The sequence below is a fragment of the Dermochelys coriacea genome, chromosome 20, assembly GCF_009764565.3.
Source record: "Dermochelys coriacea isolate rDerCor1 chromosome 20, rDerCor1.pri.v4, whole genome shotgun sequence".
NCBI lineage: Eukaryota > Metazoa > Chordata > Testudines > Dermochelyidae > Dermochelys > Dermochelys coriacea.
The window spans coordinates 11,310,256-11,325,227 of NC_050087.2; the positions used below are offsets into that span (position 1 = coordinate 11,310,256).

The following is a 14,972-nucleotide window of genomic DNA, read 5'->3' on the forward strand; positions in this document are numbered from 1 at the left end:
GAGGAGGCAGAGAAGAGATGGGTGCGGGGCCTTGGGGAAGGGGGTGGAATTGGGGCATACCCCCTCCAGCCCCTTGCCATGAGCCACTCAGGGGACGGGGCTGGGAGCATCCCCACAACCCCAGCCCACACCCCCAGCCCTCTGCCCTGACCCTTGCACCCCCCCACATTCCCAAGACCCCAGCCCTGACTCCTGCACCCCCCAAGACCCTAGCCCTGACTCCTGCATCCCCCCCACTCCCCTAGCCCTCTGCCATGAATCCTCTACCTCCTCACCCTTCCCAGCCCCCTGCCCTGACCCCTGCTCTCCCCCACATCCCCATCCCCACCCCCACCTTGAGCACCAAATGGGAACTCCTGCACCTCCCCATTCCCACTTGCACCCCTCGCACCAAACAGGAGCTTCCCCAAGTAAGCGCTCCACACCCCAACCTCCTGTCCAACCCTGAGCCTCCTCCCTCACCCTAACTCCTGGCCAGACCCTGCACCCCTGTCAGCCATTCTCTGTGCAAACAGCATCACACCTGCCTAGGGCTCTGCAACAATCACTCACCCTTATCCCACCACCTAGATACTTAAGAAATGCATAGGGGAAACTGAGGCACCCACACAGTCTTCAGAGAAAACATTGAAAACATTCCCACTTTGTCACACTGGAGGAGGGGCAGCTCAGTGCAGAGAGAGACGAAGAGAATGGGCTAGAACCAGGGAGAAGGTAGGTGCCCGCTTTATGTGGGCAGGGGTGGGGGGGGAGGAGATCCTATTTACCTCCTCCCCAGCCCTGCTGCACTTGCAGTTTACCCCTGGCCCCTCCCTTGCTCCAGGGACCAACCCTAGTTCCTGCCCCACTGTGCTTTTGTCCCTGGCCCCTGCCTTGCTCCAGTCAGCAAGGACTAATCCTCCTCCCATATCCCACTGTGCTCTTGCCCCTGGCCCCTGCCTCGCTCCGGCTCGGGACCAATCCTTCCCCACCCACCATGCCCCGCTGTCAGGGTGGATAAAAATCAATGATTTTTTAAAAAAAATTTAAAAATTGGTTTTTTTTATTTAAATCGGATTTTTTTGATGAAATGCTTTTTCTAAATATCGTTTTAATTAAGATACATTATATCTCATCATGGAACAGGGATTATAAATTCTAATTCTATAGTATGAGACAATATATTCATGTAATGTTTAAGAAAAGTTTTGTAAATGAGTTCTAACAGTTCATGGATTAGGGACCCAATTTTATGGGGTTTCACAGGCTTCTGTATAGATTATTTAGGTTAATCTTTCCATCTACTCAATGGGATTCAGTGCTCAGTCTAGAAGAAACCATCAGAGATGCTTAGTTTTGCAGTTCTAAACTGTGGATTTGTGTCTCCAGAGGTAACATGCTTGTTAACAGCAAAAATGTTTTAAAATAAATAAATAATATATAGAGGTGAGAAATAACAGACCTCAACTCTATTGTCCCTCTGCAAATTTGTGCACACAGAGTTAATCACTTACCTCTCTCTAAAAGTGAAAAGTTTCGAAAAGCTCAATGAATAGAAGATTGTTGGGGGCAGAATAGATCTGGACAAGGAGAAGTCGTCTGGAGATAAATGTGAGAAGTGAGGGACATATGCTTTTTTGTTAAAATATTATGTTTGCTGTTGAAGAAAAAAATCCAGAATACTTAACGTTGTTGTTTTAGTTAAATAAAACAATTTAAATGTCTGTCTGGTGATGTTCTCCTCCTAATACAGCATGGCAAGAAAATCATCCAAATATTAATGATTAACTTGTTGAATTGGAGATAGTTCACCTCCCAATGACTTCATAAATATCTGCTTCAATTACCTTTGGTAAATGAAATAACCAAACAATCATTCATTTTCTGATATAGCTGTAAAACTCATTTGAAAAGTTTTCAAAATAAATCACAGTTTAAAAATGTATAGTATGTACCTTCTAAAAATGAAACCTATATCTATCTCAGAGTTGTGAAGGATCATAGAATACCATGGTTGGAAGGGACCTCAGGAGGTTAATCTAGTCCAACCCCTTGCTCAAAGTAGGACCACATCCCTAATTTTTACCCCAGATGGCCCCCTCAACAATTGAACTCACAACCCTGGGTTTAGTAGGCCAATGCTCAAACCACTGAGCTATTCCTCACCCTAATTTATTAAGATTATAACAACCAACAAGAATGCACTTTGATGTAGAAAACCACGATTAAATTGAATCTTCCTGTTTAAATCAAATCTACCCTGCCTGCTGTGCTCTTGCCCCGGCCCCTTCATTCCCCAGGGGAGCCCACAAAAAGTTAATCCAGTCCTGCTGGCATGGCACCGCCCCCCCTTCCCACGGTGCATCCCTCCAGGATGTCAATACCTTCAGTGGGTGCCTGGTATTCATGCTCTCAGTGTCTGGGACTGCTCAGTCAGGGTGCGGCAGCCCAACCGGGAAGGGGCAGAGCCTGGCCCCAGGCCCCAAGATGGCCCACAATGAGCCAAATCCAGAGCCTCAGCCCTTTGCATTTTTGGGAGGGGGGGGCGGGCTGATCCAGGTTCTGATTCTGAGTCACGCTGGAAGGATCCTTCTCCAGATTTATCCAAGGCGGCAGAAACCTCATAAGAATGGGGTGTTTCACAGACTGCACCTGCTTTCTGCAGAAACGTTTGGAAAATGGCCCACGACATCCACGTCCGTCTAATTCTAACCCAGCAACTGACCCCGCTCTCCAGCCCCATACCCCTCCTCTTTGCCACTCCATACCCAAACCCCATAGGAGCTCCAGCCTTTGCCTGCCTTTAGCTTCTTCCAGTGCAACTCAGCAGCTGGGAACATGGGGGAGCTGGCACTGCAGGCTCGCCAGTGCCCCAAGCGAGCCAGTACCCCAGGCCAACCCAGTGCCCTAGATACCACTTGCGGCCCTCTGCACTAAATACATCTTGTGCCAGGGTGCGATGCCAAGCAGGGGGAGTCCTGAGTCCAGGTGCTGCTGCCATTCCAGAAGTAGGCAAGTTCGAATTCCCTGGGAACTCACCAGGGGGCGCTGGGGTACCGCTGTCCGGAGCTCATCTGTGGTTGCTCCTAGCACTTCCTGCAATGAAGAGCAGGCCCTGGCCAAATACATTTCGGAGCTCCCCTCCCTGCCACCATGCCCCGCTGGTGCCACACTCCACGTCCCCGTCTCCTGCTGTCTGACATACCAGCAATTCCAGTGGGTGCTGTGGACAGCCTGACCGTGCCAGCACCAGCTGTACCAGTGGACGTGCCTACGGACTGACGGTGCCAGCATCAGCCATGCCAGCGGACATGCCAATGGACTGACCGTGTGCCATGGAGTCCCCGGGCGATGCTCTGGAACTGCTCCCTACGAAGCCAGTCAGGACTCTGGGGAAGTCTCCTCTCTGTGAGCAGCCTGTCTGCAGGACACACAGCTCACACAGCTTCCACCTTCCTGGGTCTGACCTCGGAGCATCCAGCATCCTCTGCCCCTCCATGTGCTTCCCACAGTGAGTCCGCCCAGGCAGGGTCCTGGGGAAGCCAGAGGGTCCTGCCCCCCAACTCCGCAGTCAGACGTGACTCTCCGCCAGCCAGTAAAACAGAAGGTTTATTAGACGACAGGAACATGGTCTAAACCAGAGCTTGTAGGTGCAGAGAACAGGACCCCCTCAGCTGGGTCTATTTTGGGGGGCAGTGAGCCAGACAACCCCGTCTGCACTTCACTCCATGTCCCCAGCCAGCCCCAAACTGAAACCCTCTCCAGACCCTCCTCCTCTGGGCTTTGTCCCTTTCCCGGGCCAGGAGGTCACCGGATTCCTTTGTTCTCCATCCCTTTAGCTCTCACCTTGCAGGGGGGAAGGGCCAGGCCATCAGTTGCCAGGAAACAGGGTATTGGCCATTCTCTGTGTCCAGACCCCTGCACACACCTGCCCTCTAGGGTTCGGCAATGATCATACACCCTTATCCCACCACCTAGATACTTAAGAACCGCATAAGGGAAACTGAGGCACCCCCACAATATTCAGAGGAAACATTAAGAACAGTCCCGTTTCATCACACCGTGCCAGCACCACCCATGCCAGTGGAAATGCCAATGGACTGGCTGTGCCAGCACCAGCTGTGCCTCTGGAAATGCTGACGAACTGACCATGCGAGCACCGGCCGTGCCAGTGGAAATGCCAATGGACTGATCGTGCCAGCACCAGCTGTGCCACTGGAAATGCTGACGGACTGACCATGCGAGCACCGGCCGTGCCAGTGGAAATGCCAATGGACTGATCGTGCCAGCACCAGCTGTGCCACTGGAAATGCTGACGGACTGACCATGCGAGCACCAGCCATGCCAGTGGAAATGCCAATTGACTGATCGTGCCAGCACCAGCTGTGCCACTGGAAATGCTGACGAACTGACCATGCGAGCACCAGTTGTGCCAGTGGAAATGCCAATGGACTGACCATGCCAGCACCAACTGTGCCAGTGGAAATGCCAATGGACTGACTGTGCCAGCACCAGCTGTGCCACTGGAAATGCTGACGGACTGACCATGCGAGCACCGGCCGTGCCAGTGGAAATGCCAATGGACTGATCGTGCCAGCACCAGCTGTGCCACTAGAAATGCTGACGGACTGACTGTGCCAGCAACAGCCATACCAGTGTCACTGGTGGGGGACAGCAGCAAATTCTCAGAGGTGGTGCAAATGGGCCAGCTGCCCTAGCAATACCAGGCTGTCTGGGCCAATGGGGCACTGAAGAGCTGACAGTTTGCAAAGGCCCTCTGGTGTCCAACTCCCCGGTGGCTGCATCTTGTGCTGCAGGTTCTCAACTTCCATTTAAAATAACCTAGTCTGGGTCCTTCTGACTGCAAAGATACCTTGCTAGTGTGGTGTGTGACCCATGCTGCACTTTCCTGGAGTCTGCACAGCCCCATATATCTCAGCTCAGAGAGACCTGGTCCTGTTAACTCTGAAACCTAACGACGACGGCACCTATTGTTAACTCCTTGGCAGGAGGAGGGGGGGCAGGGGGGTTGTGCCTGCAGGGGAAGGGGGGAATGGGGTTGTGCCTGCAGGGGGAGAGGGGGGCGATGGGGTTATGGGCTCTGCCGAGCCTGTCATGGGCGCAGCTTGGCATAGTCCCAGCCCAGTCCATGTGCCTGAGAGCACCTGATGGGCCTGGGCCTAGCCAGAACCATGCCCCCATCCCATCCCCAGTGCCCCCTCCTATCCCCTCTCCTGCGGCCCACATCCCCCCCCCCCCCTCGCTGGGAGCGGAGATGCCATCGGACCGCTCAGCCACAGGCGGAGGAGAGGGCGAGATTAGCATCTGCTGCCTGATCACATGGGCTTCGCCACAGCTCAGCGCTGCCGGGGCGGACCAGCCGGAGAGCGAGCGAGGGACGGCAGCAGGGAGCTCAGGTACCGCTCCCGCCGCGCGGGCTGCTGCGGCTGGGTGGGAGCCGCTCGGCACGGGTGGCCGGAGGGGGGAGCAGGGCGCCTGGGAGGGGGAGAGATGGGGGAGATCAGGGATCCCGCGGGGAGGAGGAGACTGGAGGGAGGAGGGGACATGGGGAGATGGGGGGAGCAGGAGCCCAGGGGGAGGATGGAACGGGGGCTGGGAGGGGATGGAGAAGAGGGAACTGGAGGGAGGAGGGGACATGGAGAGATGGGGGGAGCAGGGGTCCTGGGGGGAAAAGAGGGCACTGGAGGGAGCAGAGGACTGGGGGGGAGGATAGAAGGGGGCTGGAGGGAGCAGGGGACATGGGCAGATGGGGGGAGAGGAGGGGAAGCAGGGGATATGGGGAGGCTGGGGGAGAAGAGGGGACATGGGGGGGAGGAGGAAGAGATGGGGGGTCGGGGAAAGCTGTCAGCCCCATGCCCTCAGTGCTGCTGGGGAAACAGAGGAAAGTGGCTGGCACCTAGCCCCATCTGCCCGCGTGCCTGCAACCCCCCACCCACCCCCACCGGCACATATGTCAGCAGCACTTGAGGGGGCGCTGCTTCCTGCCTGCCCCAGGAACTCCAGGCAAGGGGGGCTGGTCCATCCCTCCCCCCCCCCGTGCCAGCAGCCAGCAGGGTCAGATACTGGGCCCATGAGGGCAGAGGGGCAGGACCACCTGTGATCTGGGGGCACGTAAGGTGTCTGGGCTCCAGAACCCTGGTGTGTGGTACTGGCCAGATGGCCCACGTAAGGGTGCTGTGTCCCTTCCCCCACTGGTTGGTGTGGCTCACATGTGGGCCCATGGGGCTTTCAAGGGGCTGGTACCCGGTGAGGAGCCCTTGTGCTCAGGGCAGCCTGTGGGCTGTGGCCAGCCCTGCCCCTCCTTTCACTCTAGTCTGGCCCCCAGGAGCTCTGGCACTAGGGGCAAAGGCCCCTGGGGATTGCCCCCTCCCCCCTGCAGCCACAGGAACCTGGGGGCCTTTTATTTACATCAGAAACTGACGGAGCGCAGGGCCAGGTGCCAGGGAGGAAATGGCTGGGGGGGGCCGGGGGGGGAGGTGCAGCAGCAGCATAAGAGCCAGAGGGAGCGGAAGTGCCGCAGTCTGCACCCCATGGCAAAGGCTGCTCAGCCCAGGCCTGAGCGTCGCACCTCTCCCAGCCTGGCATCTCTGCCCAGCCTGGGAAGTGGAAGGACTGGTTCTGTGCAGGGCAGGGAGGGGCCGTGCTGCCTCCCACAGCATGCACCTTGCCTGGTGTCAGGGGGAGACCCAGAGCACCAGGGCCCCTCCCCCAGCCAGCACTCATCCTGGCCAGGTGCCCCAGGGGGACCTGGAGCACCAGACCCCTCTAGTCTGGCTACCCTGCCCCCAGCCTTCCCGCATCCCCTGCTGTCCCCACCAGGACCCTCTCCCATTGCTGCACTGCCAGGCTGTAGCAGCCTAGACTCAGAGGGGGCACCCACCATCCAGAGCTACAAACCTTAGGTTTCCCACGGGCTGCAACACCAGCGCTTTCCCCACAGGCTCTTGATGCCCATGACAGGGGCAAATCCACACACCACAAACCGCCCAACCCTGCCCGGGACTAGAGCCAGCGCCCTGCCCTCCAGCATCCCAAGTCTCTACTGCTTGGGCTTCAGGTGACCAGACAGCGAGTGTGAAAAACCAGGACACTTTTGTTTTTCTGGGCAGGGGGTGTGTGTATAGTTATGCATATCAGACAAAGCCCATAATATTAGGACGTCTGGTCACCCTACTTGGGCTCCAGGAGAGCTCCCTTCACTGCCACTAACAGCAGGGGCCCTTCTCTTCTCTTTGGGCCCAGCCCTGAGTGGGAGCCTGCTCGGACCTGCCTGTGGGCACTGGTGGGTTCATCCACTGAGACCAGCCAGGCCTGCGCCACCAAAGGAAAGAAAGGAAAGAAGCTGTCCCCAGCCACCCATTGCAGGCTGCCATGCTCCAGAGCACATGATGCAGCAAGCACAGCCCGGGAGCCAGTGGGGCAGCACACAGCCCAGGGAAACCATGGCAACCAGGGGGACCATCTGCCTCCGTTGTCCCTCTTGGACACCCCATCCTTTGCTACCAGGCCCCGCACCATGCCCAGTCCAGCGCAGCTGAGCTGCACTGTGGTTGTGTGAGTCACATGCGTGCCCCCAAGGGCTTGGCAGTGCAGAATAAACCCTGGCAGTCCCTCCACTCCCCTAGTACCCGGTTTGCCCTGGGAACTCATGGATACCTGGCCCAGGCCCCCTGCCTTTGCACCAGAGGCTGGTGGGCCGTCAGAAGCATCATGGGCACATCAAAATCTCAGAGGCTCCAATTACTAGCCCACTCCCCTGCTGACCTATGCCTTCTTCCCCATGCCACCAACCTCTTCTGCTGCCCCATCCCATCCTCAATGCCCCCTCCTACCCCCTCTCCTACTGCCCCAACCCATCCCCTCTGCCTCCATCCCACCCTCTCTCTGCTGCTCCATGCCATCCCCAATGCGCCCTTCCCACCCCGTCTCCTGCTGCCCCATCCTCTCTGCCTCCATCTCACCCTCTCCTGCTGCCCCATCCCACCCTCTCTCTGCTGCCCCATCCCATGCCCAATGTGCCCTTCCCATCCCGTCTCCTGCTGCCCACTCCCATCCCCATCCCCTGCCGCCTCCATTCCTGTGGGATGTGGTGGCTCCGGTGCCAAGGTCCCGTTTCCGGGCCGGACCATGCGTCACTGTCACGGCACAGTCGCATGCCCCCTCTCTCTTGCTCTGCAGATGGAGGAGATGACCCCACCACCCGCACCTGCGGCACCATCCCCGCTGACATCCTACAAATGGCGGACAGGCCCCCAGGGTGGGGAGAGGGAGCCGGAGCCTGAGCGGTGCCCCATGCCCCCTGCCAGCAGCCGCTGGGCCAAACTGCACAACTGGAAGCGCGCTCATAGCCAGCCTGAGACTGATGCCCCTGAGGTACGCATGGCCAAGAGCAGCCCAGGCACCGAGCCCCCAGAGCCTGTGGAGAGCAAAGCAGCCGCCCGGAGATCTGTGTTCCAGAGAGCGTTCTCTGCCCCGGCCAAGGTGCCCAAGGAGCCCAAGGGCCAAGAGGGCATTAAGCTGAACCTGCGAAAATACCTGCGTTCCAGGTCCCATCGCAGGAGCCCGGAGAGTGGGCCCAAGGCAGAGCTGGCATCTCAGGAGGCAGCCAAAGGTAAGAAGGGTCCACAGCATGGGGCTGAACGCTCAGCGCTGGGCTGTGTCCAGCCAGGGAATGGGCATCCAGGGCAGTGGGGCAATTGGAACTAGACTGGCCAAAGCTGGGCCGTGTGAGGTATGGGTGGGTCGGGGAATCCCAGCCATGGCACGTCTGGGCCGTGTGAGGTCTATGTGGGTCAGGGATCCCAGCCGTGGCACATCTGGGCCGTGTGAGGTCTGTGTGGGTCGGGGATCCCAGCTGTGGCGGAGCTGAGCCATGTGAGGTGCGTGTGGGTTGGGGAGCCCAGCTGTAGCGCAGCTGGGCCATGTGTGCTGTGTATGGGTCAAGAATCCCAGTCACGGAACAGCTGGCCCGTGTGTGGGGATTGGGGATCCCAGATATGGCACAGCTGGGCTGTGTGAGGTGCGTATGGGTTGGCGATCCCAGCCATGGCATAGCTGGGCTGAGTGTGGTGCATGTGGGTTGGGGATCCCAGTTCTGGCACAGCTGGGCCGTGTGAGGTGTGTGTGGGTCATGGATCCCAGTTGTGGCACACCTGGGCCGTGTGAGGTGCGTGTGCATCAGGGATCCCAGCCATGGCACAGCTGGCCGTGTATCATGTCTGTGGGTCGGGGATCCCAGCAGTGGCACAGCTGGGCCGTGTGAGGAAAGTGTGGGTTGGGCATCCCACCTGTGGCACCACTAGGCCATGTGAGGTGTGTCAGGGACAGGGATCCCAGCCGTAGCACAGCTGTTCTGTGTGCGGTGTGTGTGGGTTGGGGATCCCAGTTGTGGCACAGCAGGGCCATGTGCCTTGTGTGTGGGTCGGAAGTCCAAGTTGTGACACAGCTGGGGTGTGTGTGGTGTGTGTGGGTCAGGAATCCCAGCCATGGTGCAGCTGAGCCATGTGCGGTGTCTGGGGGTCGGGGATCCCAGCCATGGCACAGTTGGGTATGGCATTTGTCTGGGTCAGGGATCCCAGTTGTGGCACAGCTGGCCATGTGCAGTGTGTGTGTGTTGGGGATTCCAGAGGTGACACAGTTGGGCTGTGTGTGTGTGTGTGTGGGCAGGAATCCCAGTTGTGGCACAGCTCGGCCATGTGCGGTATGTTTCAGTCGGGCATCCCAGTTGAGGTGTGTGTGGTGTGTGAGGTGAGTGTGTGTCGGGGATCCCAGCCGTGGCACAGCTGGGCCGTGTGAGGTGCGTGTGCATCGGGGATCCCAGCCATGGCACAGCTGGGTCATGTATCATGTCTGTGGGTTGGGGATCCCAGCTGTGGCACAGCTGGGCTGTGTGAGGAACGTGTGGGTCGGGGAACCCACTTGTGGCACCGCTAGGCCATGTGAAGTGTGGCTGGGACAGGGATCCCAGCTGTAGCACAGCTGGTCTTTGTGCAGTGTGTGTGGGTTGGGGATCCCAGTTGTGGCACATCTGGGTCGTGTGAGGTCTGTGTATGAGTCAGGGATCCCAGAGGTGTCACAGCTGGCCGGTGAGGTATGTGTGGGTCGGCGAGCCCATCTGCAGCACAGTTGGGCCATGTGAGGGACTTGTGGGTTGGGGGTACCAGCCGTGGTACAGGTGGTCCATGTGCGGTGTGTGTCGGTTGGGGATCCCAGTTGTGGCACAGCTGGGCGGTGTGAGAAACATGTGGATTGGGGGTCCCAGTTGTGGCACAAGTGGGCCCTGTGCAGTGTGTTTGGGTCAGGGATCCCAGCTGTGGCATAGCTGGGCCATGTGAAGTGCATGTGGGTCATGGGTCCCCATGGGCTGTGTGCGGTGTTTGGGAGTTGGGGATCCCAGCCATGGCACAATTGAGCCATATGGCGTGTGTCTGGGTCAGGGATCCCAGTTGTGGCACAGCTGGGCTGTGTACCGTGTGTGTGGGTCGGAAGTCCCAGTCGTGACAAGCTGAGCTGTGTGTGGTGTGTGTGGGTCAGGGATCCAAGCCATGGTGCCGCTGGACAGTGATCATGGGAGACTTTAACTTTCCAGATATAGACTGGAGGACCAGTGCTAGTAATAATAATAGGGCTCAGATGTTCCTAGATGCGATAGCTGATGGATTCCTTCATCAAGTAGTTGCTGAACCGACGAGAGGGGATGCCATTTGAGATTTAATTTTGGTGAGTAGCGAGAACCTCATAGAAGAAATGGTTGTAAGGGACAATCTTGGCTCAAGTGATCATGAGCTAATTCAGTTCAAACTGAACGGAAGGATTAACAAAAATAAATCTGCAACTAGAGTTTTTGATTTCAAAAGGGCTGACTTTCAAAAATTAAGGAAATTAGTTAGGGAAGTGGATTGGACTGAAGAACTTATGGATCTAAAGGTAGAGGAGGCCTGGAATTACTTTAAATCAAAGCTGCAGAAGCTATCAGAAGCCTGTATCCCAAGAAAGGGGAAAAAATTCATAGGAAGGAGTTGTAGACCAAGCTGGATGAGCAAGCATCTTAGAGAGGCGATTAAGAAGAAGCAGAAAGCATACAGGGAGTGGAAGATGGGAGGGATCAGCAAGGAAAGCTACCTTATTGAGGTCAGAACATGTAGGCTAAAAGTCGAGTAGAGTTGGAGCTTGCAAAGGGAATTAAAACCAATAGTAAAAGGTTCTATAGCCATATAAATAAGAAGAAAACTAAGAAAGAAGAAGTGGGGCCGCTAAACACTGAGGATGGAGTGGAGGTTAAAGATAGTCTAGGCATAGCCCAATATGTAAACAAATACTTTGCTTCAGTCTTTAATAAGGCTAAAGGGGATGGGAATGAGGATATGGAGGTAGATATTACCATATCTGAGGTAGAAGTGAAACTCAAACAGCTTAATGGGACTAAATCAGGGGGCCCAGATAATCTTCATCCAAGAATATTAAAGGAATTGGCACCTGAAATTGCAAGCCCATTAGCAAGAATTTTTAATGAATCTGTAAACTCAGGAGTTGTACCAAATGATTGGAGAATTGCTAATATAGTTCCTATTTTTAAGAAAGGAAAAAAAGTGATCCGGGTAACTACAGGCCAGTTAGTTTGACATCTGTAGTATGCAAGGTCCTGGAAAAAATTTTGAAGGAGAAATTAGTTAAGGACATTGAAGTCAATGGTAAATGGGACAAAATACAACATGGTTTTACAAAAGGTAGATCGTGCCAAACCAACCTAATCTCCTTTTTTGAAAAAGTAACAGATTTTTTAGATTAAGGAAATGCAGTGGATCTAATTTACCTAGATTTCAGTAAGGCATTTGATACTGTGCCACATGGGGAATTATTAGTTAAATTGGAGAAGATGGGGATCAATATGAACATCAAAAGGTGGATAAGGAATTGGTTAAAGGGGAGACTGCAACGGGTCCTACTGAAAGGCAAACTGTCAGGTTGGAGGGAGGTTACCAGTGGAGTTCCTCAGGGATCGGTTTTGGGACCAATCTTATTTAATCTTTTTATTACTGACCTTGGCACAAAAAGTGGGAGTGTGCTAATAAAGTTTGCAGATGATACAAAGGTACCTGGGAGGTACCTGGGAGGTACCTGGGAGGTATTGCCAATTCAGAGAAAGATTGGGATATTATACAGGAGGATCTGGATGACCTTGTAAACTGGAGTAATAGTAATAGGATGAAATTTAATAGTGAGAAGTGTAAGGTTATGCATTTAGGGATTAATAACAAGAATTTTAGTTATAAGTTGGGGACACATCAATTAGAAGTAACGGAAGAGGAGAAGGACCTTGGAATATTGGTTGATGATAGGATGACTATGAGCTGCCAATGCGATATGGCTGTGAAAAAAGCTAATGCGGTTTTGGGATGCATCAGGAGAGGCATTTCCAGTAGGGATAAGGAGGTTTTAGTACCATTATTCAAGGCACTGGTGAGACCTCTTCTAGAATACTGTGTGCAGTCCTGGTCTCCCATGTTTAAAAAGGATGAATTCAAACTGGAGCAGGTACAGAGAAGGGCTACTAGGATGATCCAAGGAATGGAAAACTTGCCTTATGAAAGGAGACTTAAGGAGCTTGGCTTGTTTAGCCTAACTAAAAGAAGGTTGAGGGGAGATATTGCTCTCTATAAATATATCAGAGGGATAAATACAGGAGAGGGAGAGGAATTATTTAAGCTCAGCACCAATGTGGACACAAGAACAAATGGGTATAAACTGGCCACCAGGAAGTTTAGACTTGAAATTAGACGAAGATTTCTAACCATCAGAGGAGTGAAGTTTTGGAATAGCCTTCCAAGGGAAGCAGTGGGGGCAAAAGATCTATCTGGTTTTAAGATTCTACTCGATAAGTTTATGGAGGAGATGATATGATGGGATAATGGGATTTTGGTAAGTAATTGATCTTTAAATATTCAGGGAAAATAGGACTAATCCCCTGAGATGGGATATTAGATGGATGGGATCTGAGTTACAAAGGAAAGAATTTTCTGTAGTATCTGGCTGGTGAATCTTGCCCATATGCTCAGGGTTTAGCTAATTGCCATATTTGGGGTCGGGAAGGAATTTTCCTCCAGGGCAGATTGGAGAGGCCCTGGAGGTTTTTCGCCTTCCTCTGTAGCATGGGGCATGGTTGACTTGAGAGAGGCTTCTCTGCTCCTTGAAGTCTTTAAACCATGATTTGAGGACTCCAATAGTTCAGACATGGGTGAGGTTTTTCGTAGGAGTGGGTGGGTGAGATTCTGTGGCCTGCGCTGTGCAGGAGGTCGGACTAGATGATCAGAATGGTCCCTTCTGACCTTAGTATCTATGAATCTATGACAGTATGCGGTGTGTGTGTGGGTCAGAGATCCCAGTCCTAGCACAGCTGGGCTGTGTGAGATCTATGTGGCTCGGGGATCCCAGTCGTGGCACAGATGGGCCATGTGTGGTGCGTCTGGGTCGGAGATCCCAGTTGTGGCACAGTTGGGCCGTGTGAAGTGTGAAGTTCGAGGATCCCAGTCTTAGCACAACTGGACTATATACTGTTTCTGTGAATTGGGGATCCCAGCCAAGTCACAGCTGGGCTGTGTTAGGTCTGTGTGTGGGTTGGGGATCCCAGTTGTGCCACAGCTGGGCCATGTGAACCGTGTCTCAGTCGGGGATCCCAGAGGTGACACAGCTGGGCCGTGTGTGATTAAGAATCCCAGTTGTGGCACAGCTCGGCCGAGTGCGGTATGTTTCATTCTGGCATCCCAGTTGAGGGACAACTGGGCTGTGTGAAGTGCATGTGGGTCATGAGCTGTGTGTGGTGTGTGTGACACAGCTGGGCCGTGTGTGGTCAGGGATCCCAGTTGTGGCACAGCTCAGCCATGTGCAGTATGTTTCAGTCGGGCATCCCAGATGTGGCACAGCTGATCCTGTGTATAGTTCAGGGATCCCAGATGTGGCGCAGCTGGGCCGTATGTGATGTGTATGATCAGGAATCCCAGTTGTGGTACAGTTGGGCCGTGTATGGTGTGTGTGGGTCAGGGATCCTAGTTGTGTCGCAGCTGAGCCGTGTGCGTTGTATGTGGGTTGGGGATTGCAGCTGTGACATAGCTGGGCTGTGTGTGGTGTGTGTGGGTCGGGGATCCCAGTTGTGGCACAGCTGGGCCCTGTGCGGTGTGTGTTGATTGGGGATCCCAGTTGTGGCACAGCTGGGACATGCAGGGTGTCTGTAGGTCGGGGATCCCAGCTGTGGCACACCCTGGTGGTGTGACGAATGTGTGGGTTGGGGATTCCAGTTGTGGCACAGCTGGGCACTGTGCAGTGTGTGTGGGTCGGGGATCCAAGTTGTCGCACAGATGCGCCATGTGTGTGTGTGTTGCGGATCCCAGCCATGATACAGCTGGGCTGTGTGAGATCTGTGTGTTGGGGATCCCAGTTGTGGCACAGTTCATCCATGCACGATGTGTTTTGGTGGGGCATCCCAGTTGTGGCACAGCTGCGCCGTGTACGGTGTATGTGGGTCGGGAATCCCGGTTTTGGCACAGATGGGCCTTGTGAGGTGTGTGAAGTTCGGGGATCCCAGTTGTAGCACAGCTGAGCTGTGTACAGTGTGTGTGAATTGGGAATCCCAGCCATGGCACAGCTGGGCCATGTGAAGTGTGTGTGGGTTGGGAGTCCAAGACGTGGCATATCTGGGCCATGTGTGGTGTCTGTGGGTTGGGATCCCAGCCGTAGTACAGCTTGGCTGTGTGTGGTGTGTGTGGGTTGGGGATCCCAGTTGTGGCACAGCTGGGCCGGGTACGGTGTGTGTGGGTCAGGAATCCCAGTTGTCGCAGAGATGGGCTGAATGTGTCGTGGATCCCAGCTGTGGTTCAGCTGGGCTGTGTGTGGTGCGTTTGGGTCGGGAATCTCAGTTGTGTCACAGCTGGGCAGTGTGAGGTCTGTGTGTGGGTTGGGGAACCCAAACATGGCACAGC

General features: G+C 54.8%; 1 protein-coding gene across 1 annotated transcript in view; it reads left to right on the top strand.

Annotated features, from left to right (window-relative positions):
• Positions 1–5,297: 5,297 nt before the first annotated feature.
• The window catches only part of RASAL3 (RAS protein activator like 3), a 56,197-nt gene continuing 46,522 nt past the window's right edge, over positions 5,298–14,972 (top strand). The window contains exons 1-2 of the mRNA XM_038379274.2: positions 5,298–5,396; positions 8,179–8,611. Of these exons, the coding sequence (XP_038235202.1) occupies positions 8,179–8,611 (433 nt within the window). The 5' untranslated portion in view covers positions 5,298–5,396. The remainder of the gene's footprint in view (positions 5,397–8,178; positions 8,612–14,972) is intronic.